This window comes from Crocodylus siamensis, chromosome 2 (assembly GCF_052110815.1).
Source record: "Crocodylus siamensis isolate JL-2025a chromosome 2, ASM5211081v1, whole genome shotgun sequence".
In the NCBI taxonomy this organism is placed as follows: domain Eukaryota; kingdom Metazoa; phylum Chordata; order Crocodylia; family Crocodylidae; genus Crocodylus; species Crocodylus siamensis.
Window position 1 is genome coordinate 164,828,031 of NC_143396.1, and position 22,403 is coordinate 164,850,433.

Here is a 22,403-nt window from a genome sequence, read left to right on the forward strand (position 1 = left end):
CAGGAGCCAGAAGGTCTGGAGGAACAAGACAGGGAAGGACCTGGATTGAATACAGTGATGAAATACAGAGGGATGGACAGCAGAAGGGAAGAGAAGAGGGAGTGACAAAAGCAGGACAGGCAGTGAGAGCAAAAGGATGCCAAGGTGTGGGAGGAAAAAGACAGAGAGGAGAGAAATTAAATTGGAAGACATTCCCATAAGTTCATATGGCTCTAAAACATTAACAAAGCAGATTCTCCCTTCCACTCCACAGGATCTTTTCAACCACTGCTAGAGGCCTGGTTCCCAGTTTGTATGGCTGCAAGTGACTGTACATGGTGCAGCCAATGAAGAAATAAGTTCTTAAGTATCCTCCTTACCCCAGTTTTAAAAAGCACAAAACCCCAGTGCAATAGTGTCACTCCCACTTTACACTGGTGTGTACTGGGGAGCAGAATCAGATTGTAGAGGAAAGCTGAACTGTAGTGACTTTAAAAGACACACGGACCATATTGTGCCACTAAGCATAGGCCTGTGATGAATGGTGTGGAGCTGCAGCCCATCAGGAGCTGGGATCTCCATCCCTGTTCGTGGCCCCTCTTTGTCCTGCATCTTCCCCAGTCTCTTTAATGAGGGCAATTACTTCAGGACCTAAATAAGGTCCACAAAGTGGTTGGCTGAAGAAAATCTTCATACTTTCCCCTCTTGTAACTGTCCCCTGCACAGATAAAAACTGGCTCCCAAAAAGGACAACATTTTTACTTCCTCCTTTGTACCTTAGCACATAACATAGTTACAGGTACCTTTTTTCTAGAAAGCCTGCTATGGGACCAGAGTGTTTACATATGTGCTTTGGGATGGGCTCCCAGAGAGCCGTTCTAATGAATATGCAGCACTGTCACGTGTATTCAATGTCTTGTTTCAAAATTGCAGCAGAGGCACTTTAACTAAAGCTCATTTGACAAGCTTTGGTTAAAGCGCCCCTACTGCCATTCTGAAATGTGGTACACTGAATACATGTGATGGTGCAGCAAGTGGACACTCCAGCAAACTCGATTAATTGAGTTTGCTCCGACGTGTTCCAATTAGAATACCTTGGAGCACATGTATAGGCACCCATAGTTCTTTTCTCTTCTTTGCTTTCCCACCCCAACACCTGCTTGTGTAAATAGCTAGTGAATCACTCACCTGTAGGTATATGGCCCTCTTTCCTCCACAAAAGGGGTTGCTCCATTAATCACTTCTAAAGGATTTGTCAAATTAAAGAAATAGAACTGCATGTAGACAGGTGGAGGAGGGTTCTCCCAGACTTTAAAGGTTTCTGTGCCATTCTTTAATACTTTTTCCTAGAAGAAAAACAAAAATATCACGTTGTATTGGAGAGTCTTTGTTGGAGGGAGAAGAATCTAAGAATCTGCTCTTGGAATAAGGATAGCCAATATGCTCAGAGCCCCTGCAAATGGTTGTGTGCATGCATACCTTCAAGCATGGAGTCACCCAATTGAAACCAATTGTATGCCTAAGTGTTTCCAGCATGTGCACCCCATGATACAGAAAGGCTTGCTGTCTTTTTCCCCCCTCAAATTTCTATCTTACATTTCCTGGAGTGTAGGACTGCCAGCAAGGACACAGCAAATTATTCTAGTGTCCGTACCATAAAATCCCGGGTGCTGAGGTCTGACAAAGCCTGCACCTATTTTATAATGAATGGCATTGTTCTCTCCCTGAAATCTGTTTTTATTTGGAGTACAGAATTTTTTAAAATTATTACAGAAATAAAGGACCAGATTCCAATATCTTTCTTGTTCTCAGGTTGAAGTTGCTCCTTGAATATCCAATTTTCTTCAGAGTCTAATCATAACTTATTCCACCAGTGGTTTCTTCTGAAGCAGGCTGCTTCTTAACTGGGAAAGTGGCTATTTTCGCAGAGGATCAGAATCTGGTGTTCTAGGAAACATGGGTGAAACTCACCCCTTCCACACTTTGGAGCCTCACCTAGGTCTCTCAGTACCTCCAGACACCAGGCCCTCATAATATAACTTCCTTGTGGAATCAACTTCAGTGACAGCAAAACTATTCTTGTGCAACACTTGCACAAATACACCAAAGGATTAAAGACCTGAAGCAGGTTGCAGCATTTGCCTGAACCATCTCTTCCTGTTAGATGTTGATCCCGCAAAAGAAATGCTGAGTAGCTTCTGCTGACTCACTGAGGCAAGAGGGTTGCTGTCTTCCTCTATGTAAGGAAACTGAAGTTGAACAGCTAGAGAGAGCAAGCAAATGACGTCTGGGGCTGAGCAGTCCTAGCATAGGCACTTTAGGACTGGTACAACTTGAAGGGAGGCTGAGCTTCATTTATCATTAATTTCTTTAAGAAAGTCCAATTCCAGCAGGGTGAGGAAGTTTTGCTGTACAAATATGTGAACTATTTTAGGTCCTCACACAGAAGTGCTAACATATGCAGAGCCTAAATCACCTACTAGTAGCTCATCTTATATTTTACAGAGGTCTCCAAGAGAATGCTTACAGGCTCCCATGTTGTTACAGCACCACATAAACACTGTATTAGCAATTCCTTTGTAGTGTCTGCGTTGGTGGGAAGGGAAGAGTCACCACTCCACTTTTATGTATTTCTTCTAAAAACCAGATACACAAGTCTCAAGCCCAAAGTGCTTTCTTTTTTAGCAATGCCTTACAGCTCACACATAGCAGTGCCCTGAAAGCCAAAATAAAAATATCAACATTTCTATGTCTTCAGTTCCACTGAAGTCAGCACAATGACACCAGGGGTAAGTTTGGATCAGTAAGTAAAGCTATTCAAGAAAAAATACAAAGAAACCATATTTTCAGTGCTAACATCATCAGGAGGCAGAAGGGGGGAGGGAAAGGAGGAGAAATAATTTGCAACTAAATGGATCACATCAACACTCTTTTTTTCTTTGGAGAAAACAAGTCAAGTATTGTAAACCCAAGCTCACAAGCATAATGGACTGGACAAATGCCATTTTTTGGCTGGTGTTTATGAGATTTTAATTTCATCAACAGTACTTGCTTCAGGAGTTGTACTGGCTCTTCCAGCTTCAACTGCCATTTCCTCTCCCCATGTTTTTGGGGTTTTCTAATAATTAGATCAAAAGTACATGGTGTGGTAAAAAACCCATTATCAATATGACTGAGCATGGGATAGGTGCAATATTCCCAAGTGGTAAAGCAGATCACCCCAAATAGTGACACTTAGGAATACGACTGCTTTTCATTCAAGATGTGCAATTCACTTTGCCTACACATAACACATGTTAATATCTATATCTATAAAATGAAATTTAAAAACACTCCCTAAACCCATCTTAGATGCATCTAAACTACATTCCTGGATCTTACAGCTGCACCTCCAGAAACATAATCCGAAGAAACAAATGCCCAGATGGAAAATACATAGGAGAGACCAAACAACAACTGCACACCAGAATGATGCACACTGGAAATCTATCAAAGACAAGAATACCCAATTACCTGTGGGGGCACATTTCTCACAAGAAAACCACTCTCTCAGTCCTGATCCTCAAAGGAAACTTACAAAACACCTCCCAGAGACGAGCCTATGAACTCCACTTCATCCACCGCCTGGATACTAAAAATCATGGACTAAATATAAACATTGTATTTATGACACATTATAACCTGCCTGACATCCGACTCACCAGGTATGTCTCCATTATTCATCCCCCTTCTCTAGCTCTCCCCCCCCCGCCTGTCTCTCACCCATTGACTCCTCAATCTACATTTTCACTGTCTTGTATGCATACCAGCCCAGCCTCTGGCTTCTTTACCTTTCATTCCATCCAGGAAGAGCACACACCAACTGCTGAAACTTCCTTAGCCTGACAAAGGGTTTTTGAACCTGAAAGGTTGCTTAATAATTGTTTTCCAACTATTTAAGTTGGTCTAATAAAAGAACCTTGTCTGCCTATGTCCTTACACTAGCATGGCTACAACCTACACCCCTCTAAAATACATACGCATGCACATGTATATGAGCGTGTGTATTTATTTCAGATACATCTGAGAGTATGCCTTGGTCCCAAACTCATGGGTGGAAGGGCCCGCTAGCATGGGGCAGGGCTGATGCTGCAGGCTTCCCCCGTGTCCTGCTCCCTTCCGGCAGCCGGCCAGGGCCTGGAGCGGGGCTGTAGCTGTGTGGGAGTGCAGAGCGTGGGGCTGGCTGCAGCATGGACCCCTCGCCCAAGGGGCAGGCAGCAGTGCAGGGTGTGGGTGTGAGGGGTATGGGGACCCCCCATACTCCCCCTATGGCACACAGCCCTGGCAGGCAGCCGGGGCTGGGGGGGCAGACTCTGCTCAATCCTGGTACCTGGCTCCAGCCAGCACTGAGAGGAGCATAGCCCCTGCAGGGCCATTTGGTTCCCCTGCACTCCCCTCACTGATGGGGCACAGGAGTGAAGCCCCGTGCACTGGAGCAAGCTGGGGCAGGGAAAACAGCTGGCTCCTCTGCCTGGGGCTTCCTTCCTGTGCCCCACAGGTTTGGGAAGCACCGGGGAAACAAACAGCCCAACGGTGACTAGGCTCCTTGCTGCAACGTGCATGCCTGGCCAGAGCCAGGCACCAGCACCCCCACCTGCTGCTTCACCGTTGGGGGGGAGGAGGGGGGGGTGTAATGGGGAGGTCTCACAAACCACACACAGACACAGACATACACATGCACACACCCCACCCACTCCAGTGCTGACTGTAGGACAGGACAACGTATACCAGAGCCACACACCCCACAAACACCACACAACCCCCAACACACCCTATGCCCGGGGGGTTTGCAAAGGGGTGTGGCTGTGTGTTGCTGCTGCTCTGGGTCCCACACACTGTGCTCTGGCCTTGCTGCCCTCCCCTGGGCCCTCCAGAGCACAGCACGCGTGACCCAGAGCAGTAGTGCACAGAGGGGCCACACAGAAAGCTGCCTGCTGCTGCAAGCTCCATGCTGCCAGGTCACACTTCCCCTGTGTGCAGGGGAGCAGTGTGGGCAGCATGCAGGATTGTGCCCCTTGCTGCTGCCACCGCCTGCGGGTGAAGTGCGGCCAGGGCAGGAGGAGCTCGGAGCAGCAGGCAACTTTCTACACCCCCCCACCCCGCTATGCCCTGCTGCACTGGGTTCCAATGCTGCTCTGCAGAAGCAGTGGCGAGGGCAGCACAGCAGGGAGCATTGCCAGTATCTGCTGCCTCCCCAGACCCTGAGGCTGGGAGGCGGCTGGGGCTGGGGCAGAAGAGGCAGCAGATGTTTGCCGCTATCCCAGGTTCTGAGTAGCTGCTGACAGCCACAGAGCCTGGGCTGGGGGGGCAGGGGCTTTGGGTGGGGGGAAAGGGGCACAAGCAGGGCATCCTGCCACGTACCCGCTGCCCTCATTTTGTTTTTCTGGTATGCTGGCACTCCGGCACCTTCCAAGGTAGGCATTGTGGGGTTTTTCGGCACTCCAGCTAAAAACACATTGCCTACCTATGTATTAAAACAACACACGGTATAGACTAGCATCTATATTGTTTTATAACATTATAATATTAAAAGTTGTTAATGCATCTCTGGACTATTATTTATTTAAAATATTTGTATCCTGCTTTTCTGCTTGCACGAAGCATCCAAAGTGGCTTAGGCGTAACAATTTTTTAAGTGATAATAGACAAATAGTTAACTATTTCAACCCAGCTGAGCAAGCTTAGTCCCCTGACTATACTTCCCTTTGGCTCTGCAGTCCCAGGGCAACTGAGCAGGAAGCTGAGCAGCAGAGTGTTCTTTCTAGCAGGCAGCACGGAAGCAAGCTCCCTACCTCTTCTCCTTCTCCTTCTGATGGAGGAGGCCAGACTAGGATAGGCAAAAATAAAAATCTTTTCCCCCTTTTGTTGCAGGAACTTGGTAGCTCAAGTGAAATAGCAGATTTGCAAAAAATGAAAATGAAAACGTTGAGCTGCCAGGTCTAGGGGAAGAAGAAGCAGGTCCTCACTTTCAAGATTACCGTCACCAAATAGATACACAAGCCACCATAAGTAGCTGTTCAAGATAATCAAGCTTTTTTATCAAGCTTTGCAGGCAAAATGTCAAAAGAAGATCAAGAAAAGGCAGATGAGACATTAGGTCGAGCTATATTTGCAAGTGGTAAACCTCTTCCCATAACTGAAAATCAATACTGGAAGGAACATTACAAACTAATTCACCCATCATAAGTTACCATCACGTTATCACTTATCACATTCTCTCAGAGTATGACAGAGTTCAAACAATGGTTAGTCAAAGGACTGATGTCAGATGGATGGATGGATGGATATACAAGGAAATCCTTTATTGAACATTATGTTACCTAGCCTGACCCCCTGCCACAGGCAGGAATGAATGCTGGTTTCACAAGACCCCAGACAGGTGATCATCTAGCCTCTTTTCGAATTTACCCAAGGTTGAGGCAAGGACCACTTCCCTAGGAAGCTGGTTCCAGATTCTGGCCACCCTAAGTGTAAAATACTGCTTTCTGATCTCTAACCTAAACCTATCCTCCAACAGCTTATTAGCATTGTTCCTCATCACCCCAGGTAGTGCTGGGGAGAAAAGGGCTCTTCCTATTTGCTGATGATTTCCCCTCATGAGTTTGTAGGCAGCTACCAGGTGCCCCCTCAGCCTCCTCTTGCTGAGGCTGAACAGGTTCAGGTCCCTCAGTCTCTCCTCATAGGGCCTGTCCTGCTGCCCTCTCACCAAGCAAGTGGCCCTCCTCTGAACCCTCTCCAGGCTGGCCACATCCTTTTTAAAGTGCGATGCCCAGTACTGGACACAGTACTCAAATGGCAGCCTGACCAATGTCGCATAGAGGGGGAGTATCACCTCTCTGGACTAGCTTGAGATGCATCTTTGGATGCATGACAAGGTATGGCTGGCCTTGCTGGCTGCAGTCTGGCATTGGCAGCTCATGTTCATCTTGGAATCAGTAATGACTCCAACATCCCTTTCTGCCTCTGTGCTTTCAAGAGGGGAACTCCCTAGCCTGTATGTATGCTGTGGATTCCTTCTCCCAAGGTGCAGCACCCTACATTTGTCTACATTGAACCCCATCCTATTCTTATCTGCCCACTTTTATAGTCTGTCTAAATCTAGTTGCAGCCTCTCTCTCCCTTCAAGTGTGCCCACCTTGCCCCACATCTTAGTGTCATCAGTAAACTTGGACAGTGTGCTTTCAACCCCCTCATCCAAGTCGCTGATGAAGTTGTTAAACAGTGCGGGCCCAAGGACTGAGCCCTGGGGGACCCCACTGCTCACATCTCGCCAGGTTGACTATGACCCTTCCACCACTACTCTCTGGGTGCACCCCAATCAGCCAGTTTTTTACCCATCTAACTGTGTAGGCATCAATGCCACAGTCGCTTAATTTATTAATTAGAATGGGGTCAGAGACAGTATCAAAGGCCTTCTTAAACTCTAGAAAGACTACATTCACAGTGACACCATCATCCAGGGATTTAGTTACCTGGTCATAAAAGGCAAAGGCAATCAGGTTGATCAGGCAGGATCTGCCTTTGATGAACCCCGTGCTGGTTGCCCCTGAGCATGATCTCCCCTGCTGGCCCTCCACAGATATGCTCTTCAGGTCCGTCCTGACCCTAGCTACTATGAAACTATGAAACCCCTGAACCAAACACCTGAACCTGAAAGCAATTGCTACTAAATCTTCTCGTCATACAGGTGAATACACAGCCAAATTACTAAGTGAAGAGATTGAAAGTGCAGGTCCCTCCAGGGTACAAGCCCTTGTGACTGATAATGTGAGTAACATGAAAGCTGCATGGCAAATGTTAAAGCCAAAGTATACTAATTTAATAGTTTTTTGTAGGGCTGTGCAAAAGTTCAACAGCCATTTCATTTCAACACTGTTTCAACTGATTTCGAAGTCGAAACAGCAAAACTGAAATAAAAAAGGCCATCGAAACAGCCTCAAAACAAAACAAAGTTCATCGAAACGTTTTGACCATAGTGCTAGTTGTGGGAAGTCAGTCCAGCTGGACTGACTCTCCATCCCCAGTGAAACATCGAAACAGCCTTTCTGTTTCGATGGAACGGAACAGAACAGCTGTTTCAAATTGAAATTAAATTTGAAATGGAACGCTGTTCCGTCGAAACGGAACAGTGACATTTCACACAGCCCTAGTATTTGGCTGTCTTGCTCATGAGCTGAATTTCTGGCAAAGGACATAGTAAGTGTGAATACAATGAAGACAATAATGGTAAATTGCAAAGTGATTGTGAAAGCATTCAACAATCATCATGTTGCTAATCAGACTTAGAAGGAATTACAGAAAGAGAAGCATGGGAAGGAAAGTGCATTTATTGCCAGTAAAAACTAAATGGGGCTCAGCTACAAAGTGATTACATAGTTTGCTGTGCGCAAAGAACTATTTGCAGTGTGCTTCGATAGATGACGCAGTATCCCAGATTATTCCCACGAACATTCGGAAGCGGATTCTCGACAATGATGTGTTCTGGGTTCGAGTTCAAGAAACATTCTATTTGCTACTAGTTTCAGTGGCTATCAAGAAACTTGAGGGAGATGCACCAAGCCTTTCAACATTCCAGAGACATTCAGACAACTGAATGAAAATCTGATTGAGCTTATGCCTTCTTCACCTCTATCCAAAAAAGTAGTAGTAGTAAAACAAATGTTTACTAAGAGATCTGAGTTTTGCTCTCATCCAGTTCATCTGGCAGCAAACCTTTTGGATCCTCAACACAGAGGACAACATTTATCAGAAGATGAAATATCTACTGCTCTCGATATAATTATGGAAGTAGCTAAGAATGTCCCCAACACTGACTAAGTAGCCATGATGACAAACATTGCCAAGTACCAAACAAAAGAAAAACTTTGGAGCAAAGACATCATTTGGTGGGCAGCAGAGAATATATCTCCACTCCCATGGTGGAAGGGATACTGTAACACCCGACTGTTGTCCAGGATTGCGCTAAGGATCCTACGCATCCTACCAACAGCAGCTTCCTGTGAAAAGAACTGGAAGGCTTTCAGCTAAATCAAGGAAAAAAAAGAGGAACAGACTAACAAATGAACGCAACGTTAAGCTTGTTTCTATTCCTCAAAATCACTTCTTCTCAATTAGCAAATAAGATGCAGTGTGATGATAATTTGCCCTTGCCCACAGATTTTGTTAAAACCATCCTTCAGCAAAAGAGAATGTGGGTCAAGTAGTTCTGAATCAGATTTGACTCAATCCGATTCTGAACTGGCACTAATAAGTAGTGCAAGTGATTCTACAGATAGTGACAGTGGAACTGGAGCTGCCTCAATGACCTCAGTGGAAGAGTGTTAAACTGCTGAAGTAGATGAGAGGACAACCATGATATATCATACACAGTTCTTTAGATGTGTTAAAATTAGCATCAACAGTTGTCAGTGCCTTCAGTTTTTTGTCTTAAATTTAAACAAACAACGTATTTACTTCAGAGTTTATTGGTTTTGTACCCCCCCCAACAGGGGTGCACGTATAGATGCAGAGACGTCTACTACAGAACTAATTAGGCAGCTCCACAGTAAACATTTTGTGTAGACATAGCCCTAGAAATATAAATGGCAGCAACTCCAATTGCTCCAGAATCTTTCCTATCAGGTGCTGAACTAATCATAGAAAACCACAGCTCTGTCTCTTCCAGATGAACTAGAACAATTACAATTATGAACTTGAGACTTACCATGCAGAAGCTAACTAGTCCAACACAAAGCACTACATCTACTTGATCATGCCCATTGTGATAGTAGCCCATCTTAAACCCATTCAATCTGGCAGTAATTCCACGATTGCTGAAAAGCTCTCAATGGGCTAGGACCATTGACAACATGTATGTGTTGACACTGGAGGGACACAACTCTATGCTGCTGTGACCACTGCCACTGCTGCCAGGCACTGGCTCTGACAGGACTGCAGTCCCACACCCTGCAGTCAGCACAGAAATCACACTGCCACTGCTGCCCCCACTGCTGCCAGGCCCTGGCTCCAGCTGGACTGGAACCCCATGCCCCACACTGCACTGTCAGTGCAGAAATCTGAGGGGAACATCCCCCAATGCATCACCAATGGCCAAGACCAATCTGTTCTGAAAAGAGCTTCTCCCTCCAACAGACTGACCTCTGCAGCCATAGTTAGTTGGAGCTGCGGTAGCTGATGGAAGCCAAGCTTAAACTCCAGGGGGCGGCTGGAGGCTGAGTGTTTCTGACACTGACCCAGGACATGGAAAAACCTGACAGTGAAGGACTGGGATAAACCCTAGACTTGCCACATTTCTAATACAATGAAAGATTGACCTGTTTTTACAAGAAATCCTAAAATAAACATAAGTACACGAATACCAGAAGCTCCCTAGGATACAAACAAATCAAAAACAGCAAAATCTGAAAAGATAATGGGCACAATACTTTTGCATTGAAAGATTTTTTTTTCCAAATTGGACATATGACACATGCACATAACAATGAAGGACGTAATAAATTAGCACAGAAAGGCAGAGTGCTCATTAGTGCACTGGACTGAAATCCATGAGACAAAATGTGGTAGGAGAACGTAAAGGAAAGCAATTTGATATTTCAATAGTGAAAAGATTACAACATGATCACTGATCTACTCTTACCAAATATGAGCAGCAGGAGCACATAAGGCCTTGTTAACATCAGGAGGCTCACACTTAAGCCACTGTCTCCCTTAGAAACACAAGAGTTTATAGAGGTGCTCCAGGAGTGGAGGGTGGGTGGCACTTTAATTAGAGCAGTTCTGACAGCCACTCAAATTAAAGCACCCAGAGCATCACGTGCATCAGTGTCCCTGCACTGAAAAATGACTTAGGGGCATTTTTAACTAACGTTTGTTGAACAAGCTTTCATTAAAGTGTCCCCACAGCCGTTCTTCAGCACAGGGATGGCAATACATGCGACACTGGAGTGCAGTAATTACCACATTCCAGCATACTCGATTAATTAAGTCTGCTCTGACACACTGTAATTACAGTGCATTGGAGCAGCCTCTCTGCACCTGTATAGGCACCCACCCATTCTCCATTCAAAACACTTTGAAGAAAGAGAATGAGCCTGCAGGGCTCTTCCAATTAACTTCTAATCATTACAGAAGACCACAAGCCTTATGTTCAAAGATGTAGGCAAGTCAGAAACCGAATTCCTAGTGAAAGTTCTTTGTACTAGAAGACTTGCATAGTTTCATAGTCAGTAGGGTCAGAAGGGACCGGAGCAGATCATCAAGTCTGACCCCCTCCCACAGCCAGGAAAGAATTCTGGGGTCAAATGACCCCGACTAGGTGACTGTCTAGCCTCCTTTTGAAGACCCCCAGGGTAGAAGCGAGCATCACTTCCCTTGGAAGTTGGTTCCAGATCCTAGCCGCCCTGACTGTGAAGTAGTTCTTACGGATGTCTAATCTAAACCTACTCTTAGTCAACTTGTGGCCGTTATTCCTAGTTACTTCCAGTAGTGCTCGGGGGAACACGGACTCTACTGTTCCCCACTGGTCCACCCTGGCCAGTTTGTAGACAGCCACCAGATCCCCTCTCAGCCTTCTCTTATGGAGGCTAAACAGGTTCAGGTCCCATAGCCTCTCCTCATATACCCTGCTGCTCCCTGACCATGCGAGTGGCCCTCCTTCTGGAGCCTCTCCATGTTGTCCACATCCCTCCCAAAGTGCGACGCCCAGAACTAGACCCAATACTCCAACTGCAGCCTGACCAGTGTCACACAGAGCGGGAGGATCACCTCCTTGGACCTGCTCGTGATGCATCTGAGGATGCATGACAAGGTGCGGTGAGCCTTCCTGACCACATCCTCACATTGGAAGCCCATGTTCATCTTGGAATCAGTAATGACTCCAAGATCCTTCTCTGCCTCTGTGCTGGCAAAAAGGCTGGGGAACTCCCTATAGGTATGCTGCTGGTTATTTCTCCCTAGGTGCCGTACCCTGCACTTGAGAATAGGATGGGATTAATACTGACATCTGCCCACCCCTGTAACCCATCCAGATCTAATTGTAGCCTGTCCCTCCCTTCTAGCGTGCCCACCTCTCCCCACATCTTAGTGTCACCCACAAATTTGAACAAGGTGCTTTTCACCTCCTTATCCAAGTCACTGATGAAGATGTTGAACAGTGCAGGCCCGAGGACTGAGCCCTGGGGGACCGCAATGCCCACGTACCTCCAGGTCAAAAATGACCCATCTATCAGCATTCTCTGGGTGCAGCCCTCCAGCCAATTTGCGACCCATCTGACTATGTAGGCATCAACACCACAGCTACCTAATTTTTTTTAAATGAGAATAGGAAGGCCTTCAACACTGTCTCTCACCCCAAAGTCCAGAAAGACTACGTCAACTGCGACACCTGCATCACGACACTTTTGCCTGATCTAAATCCAAAATTGTACTAACGTGATATGATTTCTGTCAGTGCAACGCTGAATACAGACATGCTATCAGTTTAAACTGGTTTACATAGGCTTAGCTGGCATAAGTGAAATTGATTTAAATTGGTGCATTAAACTGATAAGAGACACTGCACCTCAAAGTAAGATAACCTGATTTAAATTAAACTGGTGTGACTTCATTATTTATCAGCAGCAGTATCAGCAACATGATGTCACGGTTCAGACAGACCTGTCTGCTGACATGAGTTCTATTCCCAGTTGTGCCACTGACCCACTACATCAGGTCTCCATGCCTCATTTTCTCCATCTGACAAATGGGGATGAGGATATTTTTCCTGCATAAATACACAGGCTTAATCATTAATACTAGCAGTTTGCATTTACTGTTAAGACAGATGTCAATAAATAATACTTTATAAAACTATCAGAGTAGAAAGTAAGTATTAATTATCTCTTACATCTCCATTCAAAAAACAAACAGGTAGACTGGGAGAAAGATAAAGAAATAATTCTTAGGGATTGTAGCAATACTTGGCTTTATAACATTTTAAAAGCATGTTGAAAAGGAAAATAAATGGTCACCAACTATATTTTCATCGGTACTTGACTATCTATAATGTTTAAAACATTTTGAAATAAGATTTAGGAACTATACTTAAAAATATCTAGTATTTGGCTCTCATTCACCCCTTTAAAAAAAATCATCTGGCCTGATAAGGGATAAAGTGTTTCTTCATAAGAAACTCTGACAGAATCAAGACTAATGCATCTGTAAGCAGAGCCCATGTAAGAAGTCACCAGGACCATACCACACACATTATAAGGCAGCAAATACTAAAAGCCTTATTTATGCGCTTCCTACCTCCTCACCACATATTGATTGATGTTTGGGAGTGGTCCTTCAAGCACAGTCAGTTGATTACAGTTATTAAAAACTACTGATCTTTAACTCTTTTCACCGCTCAGTCTCAAACCTCTCCTTCCCAGGCCTGACAGGTATGGAGTCCTTTCCCCCCTCAAGCAGTGCCCCCTGAGCGGAGGTGTTTCAAAGAGGCCGGCTGACCTCCACACGACTGACACCTCATTTTACATCGCTCAGTGCAGCTTCTGGGGCACGTCCTCCAGCATGAACACCACGTCCCCCAGAGGCTAGGGGTGCACGGGGAGCCCGGTCGGATCATGGTGGTGGCAAGGAGGGAGCTCCTGCAGGCGGCCACAGTGCTGGAGGGGGGGGGAGGAGGATGGCGAGTGGTGACCGCCTGCAGGTACAAAGGCAGCGTCAGCGGCGCTTTTCGCAGGGGGTGCGTGTGCACCCGTATCCTCCAGGTCTCATCTCCGCTGCCGGACTGCAGCACCCCCTCGCCCCCCGGCAGCGGCGCTCCCGCTGCTCTGCGAGGGGCGCGCTACTGCGGCTGTGCTCGCACTGAGCAGGCCTGGCAGACAGTCCCGACCCGCATCCCCGTGCGGCCTCCTCCTCCCCGCCCCGCCCCTCGCTAGGCAGAGGGCCGCCGGGCTGTGGGCAGCCCGGGCCGGGGATCTCACCTGCTCCACCTTATCGTCCACCACCCTCTGGAAGACGCGCGCCGCCAGCAGAGCGATGCTGGCGATGAGCAGGGACACGGACAGGCCGCCCACGCCGGACAGGCAGAGGGTCCTCATTGCGGGCGCAGCACCGGGCAGGAGCAGGCGGACCCGCCGCCTAGCTTCTTCTGCGGCCGGCGCGGGGCTCGGCGGCACCAGGCGCCTCCCCGGCGGGGCGGGGCGCGGGCGCGGGCGCGGGCGCGGCGCTCTCGGCTTCGGGCCGCCCGGGGCCCGCCTGAGGCGGCCCCGGATGCAGCCCTCGCCTCCGGGCAGGCCCGCCCCCGGCCGCGCCCCCAGAGCGGCGCGGGTGCTGCAGCCGGGCCCAGGCTGGTTCCTGCCCGTGGGGCGGTCTCGTTCCTCCGGCGCTGCTCCCTCCCCTCAGAGGCGGGCCGCCGGGCTGGGTGAATCCATGGAAGGGGTCCAGGGCAGCGGTTTCCATCTTCCCCCACCACCCCCCTTACCTGGCAGGGGCGACACCACATGTCTGGGGCTAGGAAGGCCGTTTTCCTTAAGTGCTCCCAGGGATAACTGCTCTCCCCGCGCGGTTCAGGGCCCGCCCAGGTGTTGGGGCTTAAAGCCCACTTGATGGAAATAGGAGGCCTCTCCCTAGCTTGCTTCTGCCATATGGCTGAGGGCAGGCCACACTTGGGGGCATCCGAACCACATAGGATGCCCGCCAAAAGCCTTTGGAAATACCTGAAGCCCCACGTGGGGGTGGAGGATGTTTGCTGGTTGTTGAGCCACTTACAGTTCTGGACTGACTCATGGATTTGCATGATTTGGCTGGAAACATGAAAAATTTCTTTTTAAAAAAAAAAAAAAAAGCTTTGTATCCATAGGACAGCCCACTCTTGTCACAGGCCATTCAGTTCTGCAAACTGGTTTTTCTCGTGCATTTGGGTGTGTCAGCAGGAGAGTGGGAATGAGAGTCAAAGGGGAAGAAGCGAAAATCCAGTGGGGCTGCTCCAGATGTGGTCTGAGATGATGGCTTTTTGCATTTGCTTCAGCAGGCCTGAGCAGTTATGACAATAGCCACAGACACCGAGCACAGCTGGGACACGAGAGGGAGAAACTGAGCTCCGTTAATCACTAGGCTAAGTCTGATCATCTGCTCTAGTAACAGCAGCAGAATTAAGGGTGCTGCTCACTCATGCTGATTCAGATTTCAGCAGGCATTGCTCAAGACTGCTTGAGAGAACTGATGGGCAGTAAAGTCATTATTCTGGCTTTGGAGCTAACATTTGAGGAGTTTGGGAATGGTACCTAACTTAGCTAGACCCTTTATCATGGGAGACATGTGCCTCCTGAGGCTGGAGGGCATGGCGACCACCTGCAGGTGGTGACGCAGGCATCGGCGGCAAGGGCTGGCCAGGCGGGGACCATCCTCAGGCAGCCACAGTGGTATCGGTGGCAGGGGGGGCCTGCAGCTGGATGCCAAGCCCAGAAGTGCCAGTGGCACGTCTCAGGGGGGCACCAGCGCTCCACCTGCCCCGCTGTCCATCACCTAAGCCAAGAGCGCTTGCTCTCGGGGTCACCAGCATTCCTGGGGGGGTGCAGGAGCACCTACCATGCACCCCCTACATGTCACCTGTGCCCTTTATTAAACAACTCTTGAAGAGGATTGTTATATAATGTTTCTGAATTAAGTTACTACTAGTGAGTAAAACACTTGGATGTGATGTTGCATTGCTCCCCGCTCTAAGACTGAGGTATTCATGCTGCTAAAGCAGTTGTATTACTTACTATCCATTTTCCTGAACCAAAGGGCCCTGGGAAGAATTCTTCATTGTTGTACCTAAAAGTCCTAGCCCATAGTTGGCATTCCCAGGACAAGCCAGACCTATGTAAGCTCAAGAGGCTAGTCGGTCAGGCCCTCAGGGACCATGACCCCAGGGAGATGGGAGTTCAAGAAGAGTGGTTGCTTCTCAAGGAAGCGATCCTCAGTGCACAAGCTAAATCTATTCCAACACGGAGGAAAAGCAGCAAGAAGGCACAGCAGCCCCCCTGGCTCTCCAGAGACCTAGCGGACCTACTGTGGCTAAAAAGGAAAGCCTACAAAGGATGGAGGACGGGATTCACCTCCAAGGAGGATTACTCCGCGCTGGTCTGGTCCTGCAGGGACCAAACCAGGAAAGCCAAGGCTGCAACTGAACTCCAACTAGCTTCAGGCATCAAGGACAACAAAAAGTCCTTTTTCAGATATGTGGGGAGCCGGAGGAAAAGCAAGGGCAATGTTGGACCCCTGCTAAACCAGATGGGGCAACTGACAACTGACGCCCAGGAAAAAGCCAACCTATTAAATAGGTACTTTGCGTCAGTCTTTCATCAGTCACACGGGATGCCCATGCTTGCTATGGGACAGGGAAATCTGGGTGAGGGGGATCCCCTACCCTCCATCAATGCTGACCTCGTGAAGGAACACCTTGAGAAGCTGGATACCTTCAAGTCAGCTGGCCCTGACAACCTGCACCCCAGGGTACTCAAGGAGCTGGCGAGCGTCATAGCCCAGCCCCTGGCACGGATCTTTGAAAACTCCTGGCGCTCTGGTGTAGTGCCAGAAGACTGGAAGAAGGCCAATGTGGTGCCGATCTTCAAGAAAGGGAGGAGAGTGGATCCGGCTAACTACAGGCCCATTAGCCTGACTTCTATCCTGGGGAAGATCTTAGAAAAGTTTATTAAGGAGGCCATCCTTGATGGACTGGCCCAGGCTAACATCCTAAGGGACAGCCAGCACGGGTTTGTTGCGGGTAGGTCTTGTTTGACCAATCTCATTTCCTTCTATGACCAGGTGACCTATCACCTGGACAAGGGAGAAGAGATTGATGTCATATATCTTGACTTCAAAAAAGCTTTTGATCTGGTGTCCCATGATCACCTCTTGGCCAAACTGCCCAGTTGTGGCCTTGGCTCCACCACGATCCGCTGGCTGGGAAATTGGCTTCGTGGTCGGACCCAGAGGGTTGTGATTGATGGCAGTCACTCATCGTGGTGCCCTGTGACCAGTGGGGTCCCTCAAGGCTCTGTCCTGGGACCCATACTGTTCAACATCTTCATTAACAATGTGGACATTGGAGTCAGGAGTGGACTGGCCAAGTTCGCCGATGACACCGAACTTTGGGGCAAAGCATCCACGCCAGAAGATAGGCAGGTGATCCAGGCTGACCTGGACAAGCTCAGCAAATGGGCAGATGAGAACCTCATGGTGTTTAACACCGAAAAATGCAAGGTTCTCCACCTTGGGAGGAAAAACCTGCAGCTTCCTTATAGGCTCGGCAGTGCTACGTTGGATAGCACTACAGAAGAAAGAGATTTGGGGGTCATCATTGACCACAAGATGAACATGAGCCTGCAATGCAATACTGCGGCTAGTAAAGCGACCAAAATGCTGGCGTGCATTCATAGATGCTTCTCGAGCAAATCCCGGGACGTCATTCTCCCCTTGTACTCGGCCTTGGTGAGGCCGCAGCTGGAGTACTGCGTCCAGTTTTGGGCTCCACAATTCAAAAAGGATGTGGAGAAGCTTGAGAGAGTCCAGAGGAGAGCTACGCGCATGATCAGAGGTCAGGAAAACAGATCTTACGTTTGTTCACCAGAGCGCCCCAAGGGATGACGAGGTCGAACGGTCACAAACTCCTGCAAGACCGTTTCAGGCTGGACATAAGGAAGAATTTCTTTACTGTCCGAGCCCCCAAGGTCTGGAACAGTCTGCCAGCGGAGGTGGTTCAAGCACCTACATTGAACACCTTCAAGAGTAAATTGGATGCTTATCTTGCTGGGATCCTATGACCCCAGCTGACTTCCTGCCCTTTGGGCAGGGGGCTGGACTCGATGATCTCCCGAGGTCCCTTCCAGCCCTAATGTCTATGAAATCTATGAAAGACAACTAGCCATATATGTTTTCCAGAGAACTGCAACCTGTGCCCTGTTCTTTGCTCAGTCTTCCAGGAAAGGAAGATACATGGTTAGTGCTTGCAGGAAAGCCTTGCATTGCCATGTCAAGAATCTTCCTGCACGGGGAATTTTGTTTGTGTATATAAAGTCAGATCCTATTCCATCTGTTACACATCTATATGGACTTAGGTGTCTGCTCCACATGTGATTTTATTCCACCTTTTTGAGTCTCTTGAAAACTTAATGTTAAAAGTGGTGGGTCTTTCTACTTCTTGCTGCTTTGGTGACAGCCTCAAGGCTAAGATGACAGGGTGTTACAAAAGAGCGTAACCTTAGTCTTGGAGTGGTGTTTATTTATGTGCATGGAATACAGCAATTGAATGACAGAACAAGCTATGAGCAACCTATATAAACAATGACACTGAGGGGTAAGGCTAGAGTGACAGTTTTAGATTTGTATCAATTCCAAAGTATCTCCAGTAGCCTGGTGCAGGTCTTCAATGCAACCATTAAAATGAAAAATAGGACACTCCTCTGTTATATGTGCTATAGTTTGGATTTCACCACATCTTTAATAACATTCCATTTATGTCGTCGGTAGTTACATTTACCTTGCCCAGTATGAACCCATTGTACAGCTCCACCTTGGTAAAGCAAAGCCAGAGGATTTAGATGTGGGGTCCATGATGAGAAATTTATTAATGATGTCAATTGTGTTTCATTGCTGGATCCATTTTTCCTTGATGACAAAGTTTTCATCATTCAGCTCTTTTCGCACACCCCAAAATGGCCTGCTCGACTTAAGACTTGGCCTAGGGGCATCATTAAGTGCCTCAAAAATGGTACTGAATTGAATGTAAGCAGTTTTTTGTAGACTCTTAAAGTAGCCTGTTTACATCGAAAATCAGGAGGAGGGATAGGAGATAAAACACAAAGCCAGGGTGCAGGAATGGATCTACAAGTGCCTGTTACGAATAGGGATCTACAGAACTCAAGGTGGCCAGCTGATTTTGCAAGTAGATCCTAGGACAGGCCACCATTTTCTCAGGCTGAGCAAGGTGGTGTCCCCCCAACCACATCTCTGATTGACCAAAAAATCCCAGCAGCCCCACCCTCCCCACAAATTGTCATATGACTTAATTACATGTTAATTAAGCCATGTGTTATTAAGCATGAATTAATGGCTTCCCTGGGCTTAATCAATTTAATTAAGCCATGATTAGGACCCATCCCCAAACAGTGGGCTCTGCGCTTTTAGTGGGTTCGCTGAGGAAAAAAAGAATTACTGGCAAGCAGAGAAAAGTGTATGGGAAGCCCTGCAGTCTTGGAGGACAGTGTGGGGAATAGTGAGAGAGACAGGAAGTGGGTGGGGAGGAGGTGGAGATTTTTTTTCCTTCTCAGCGAGTCTCTGCTTTCCACAGAGCCTGCTTGAACTTGCAGTTTCTGCAAAAATTGCACAATTGGAATATCAGTAGGTCCCTAGTTGTGAGTCTCATTGTTTCATTCAGTTGAGAGTCAATGAGTGTTCCTGCCCCAGGCACAGTACTCAGCCTCTGGGTAAACGAGGGCCAGCACCAATGTTCTAGGAGCTTCAACATTGCTTCCCAACTCATACCAGCCAGCTTCGAGATGAGATTATGTGTAGCAAGTTTGTTCTTAGTTATTTGTAAATGATGCCTATAGGTGAGAATATGGTCAAGGTGGACTCCTAAATATTGGGGGTTGGGTTCATACTTGACTGGTTTTCCACAAAAGCTGATTATTAGTTGGACATTCACTTGGGCATTAATGAGATGAAAAAAGGAATAATCTGTTTTGTCAAGGTTGGGCTTCAAACACCATTCATTAAAATGGTCTTTTAATGTTGCCAAAGTATAGCTTCACTAATGCTAAAATCAGAGCCAGTGCAAGAATGGCAATATTATCAGCATAAATACATTTTCTTGATTTTGAATAGGGAATATCATGTGCACTGACTGAAAAGGATGGGTACCAGAACAGAGCCCTGTGGTAAACCATTTTTGACAATCTGGGCCTGCTTATTTTACCATCAAGGCAAACTCTGAGCTTGTGGTTGGACAAAATATTAAACAAGATTGTAATAATCATTTTGCACCTGATAGCCTTTATCAATTTAATAGAGGTGCACCAATACATCAGTCCAATATCAGATCAGCACTGATATATAGAAAATTGATTGTATCAGAAATCAGCCTGAAGCGGCTGATAATTTGGCCGATAAATGCCTGTACATGTATGCAGTTGCAGCGCAGCACACAGGCAGGAAGCACAGCCCAGCAGCTTAGAGAGCTGTGTGCAGCTGGTAAGTCAGTTGTAGTTGAAGGGGAGGGAGGAGGGAAGGGGTGTGGGGGGCAGATCAACACCCCCGTGGTGAGAGAGGGAGTGGGGTAGGGCTGGAGCAGGCGCTACGCAGCTGGCATGAGGCGGGCTGCGGGACAGAGCCGTGGCTCATCCGGGGGACATGGGGCAGAGGGGCAGTTCCGGCTGCTGCCCTCACCCCAGGAGGGCACAGGGGAGGGGGCATGTACCTCTGGATCTGCATGAGTGAGACGGGGTGGGCTGCAGTTGCGGGCTGGGGCCGGGGCTATGCCAGGCACTTCCCGTCACATAGGGGCTGTGCTCAAGGCTGCATTCATGGTGGGTGGCGGCAGCACTGGGAGGAGGATACAGGGGGGCTATGGCAAAATCTGAGGTGACTGCAGCCCTCCCATAACCCTCCTCCCAGTGCTGCTGCCGCCCACCCTGAGCACAGACCTGGCCCAACCCCCCACAAGGGAAGAGCCCAGCGCAGCCCAGCCCACAGCAGCAGTCCCCCTGCAGATCTGGGACACACATCCCCATGCCCTTCCAGGATGTGCACAGCAGCAGGAGCCACCTCCTGTCTGTGCCCCCCGGACAAGCCACAGGTCTGTTCTGCGCTCTGCTCCACCCCGGCTGAGCAGCACTTGCCCCTGTCCCTGTCCTTGTCCCACTCCCTCCCTCACCATGGGGAGTATTGATCTGCCCCCACACACCCTTTCCCTCCCCTTTCCCCATCCACCACAGCAGACCTACCAGCTGCATGCAGCTGTATCGGAAATCAGATCCGTATCAGTCAATATGCTTCCTTAAAAATTGGCTATCAGTCCCCAAAATCTCTGTAGGTGCACCCCTACAGTTTAACCATAAGGCCCCTTATCCATATTGTATCATAAGCCAAAATGAGATCGCTAAAGGTTGCTCCGGTCTTCTGTTTTGTTTGGAATCCTGCTTCAATAAAGGAGGTAAGAACAAGAACTTTATTCTAGCAGCTCCTCCATGGTCTAAAGCTCACCTCGTCTGCAGGAAGCCTGTGCTCCAGGATAGGACTAATTCTCAACAAAAACACTATTTCAAAGATTTTGTAAGTCATGTATAGAAACATGAATGACACGTGCCCCTAGAAGTTGCGGGGGCAGGCAGTGGTGGCGGCATCACGTGGGGACTGCCCGCAGGCGGCCATGGTGACATCAGCAATGAGGGTGGGCTGAGCAGGGACCGCCCGCAGGCAAACGTGGCGGTGTCAGTAGCGAGGGGACATGAGCAGGTACTGCCCACAGCTGCCATCTGCACTGCCAGCAGGAGCAAGTGGGGACTGCTCACTGTTGCCAGCAGCCATATCAGCAGCAAGGGGGGTGGTGACCACCCGCAGAAGCCAGTGGTGGTCACTCTCAGGGGGGGCACATGCCCACCTGTGCCATCCCTACACATTACCTATACATAGAAAGGAAATAGGCTTGAAACTCTTCACATCATTCAGGGGTTTCCCTGGTTTGAGAATTGCAATAATTTTGGGGAAATTAAGGGAAAAAGGGGGTAACAACCTAACAAGGAAAAATAAAATATGGCCCATGTAGGGGCCTTGATACAACAGACAGAGCCTGAGGCTTTGGCCTGCAAGGCCTGCCCTCACAGTTTAAAAAACAACAATATCCAGTACAACATCAGCCCGCTCAGACCCCTGCGGATACCCCAGGAAGGGGCTAGGAGTATCACAGCTCAAGGACTAAATGGCTGCCCTCAACGTTCCAGAGCACTCCCTGAATTCTCCAACGTGCCTGGAAGGTGGGCACTGTCTGCTGGAGGACAGTGTGCTCAAACTCCAGTGACAGGCATGCCTGTACCAAAAACTGGAAGAGCCGCAGGGCATCATCTGAGCCAGCCCCAGCAAGCTGGTTCCTGTGACTCTTGAGGGTGGCCATCTTAGCCTGGCCAAGTAAGAAGTTGGCAGACCCCCATCCGCCACCTGGTATGGAAAGGAAAACAAATAGGTGGCCCCTGAGAGGTCCAAACCTAGTGCCTCAAACTAAATGTTGAGAGCAACAAACAGTGGTGACAGCCAGGGGCATCCAAGGAAGGCATGGTTAAGATCCTCCTCCACTCCCCCCCGGACAAAAGGGACAGGCTGCTGACAGCTGGGTACATGTGGCGGATGAGAATGCCAGTGGC

General features: G+C 48.3%; 1 protein-coding gene across 1 annotated transcript in view; it reads right to left on the reverse strand.

Annotated features, from left to right (window-relative positions):
• Window positions 1–14,339, reverse strand: part of SCARB2 (scavenger receptor class B member 2) — a 36,223-nt gene extending 21,884 nt beyond the window's left edge. Inside the window, exons 1-2 of the mRNA XM_090032038.1 lie at window positions 13,986–14,339; window positions 1,168–1,325 (exon numbers count right to left, since the gene is read on the reverse strand). Coding sequence (XP_089888164.1) covers window positions 1,168–1,325; window positions 13,986–14,102 — 275 coding nt within the window. The 5' untranslated portion in view covers window positions 14,103–14,339. The remainder of the gene's footprint in view (window positions 1–1,167; window positions 1,326–13,985) is intronic.
• Between the last annotated feature and the right edge of the window lie 8,064 nt (window positions 14,340–22,403).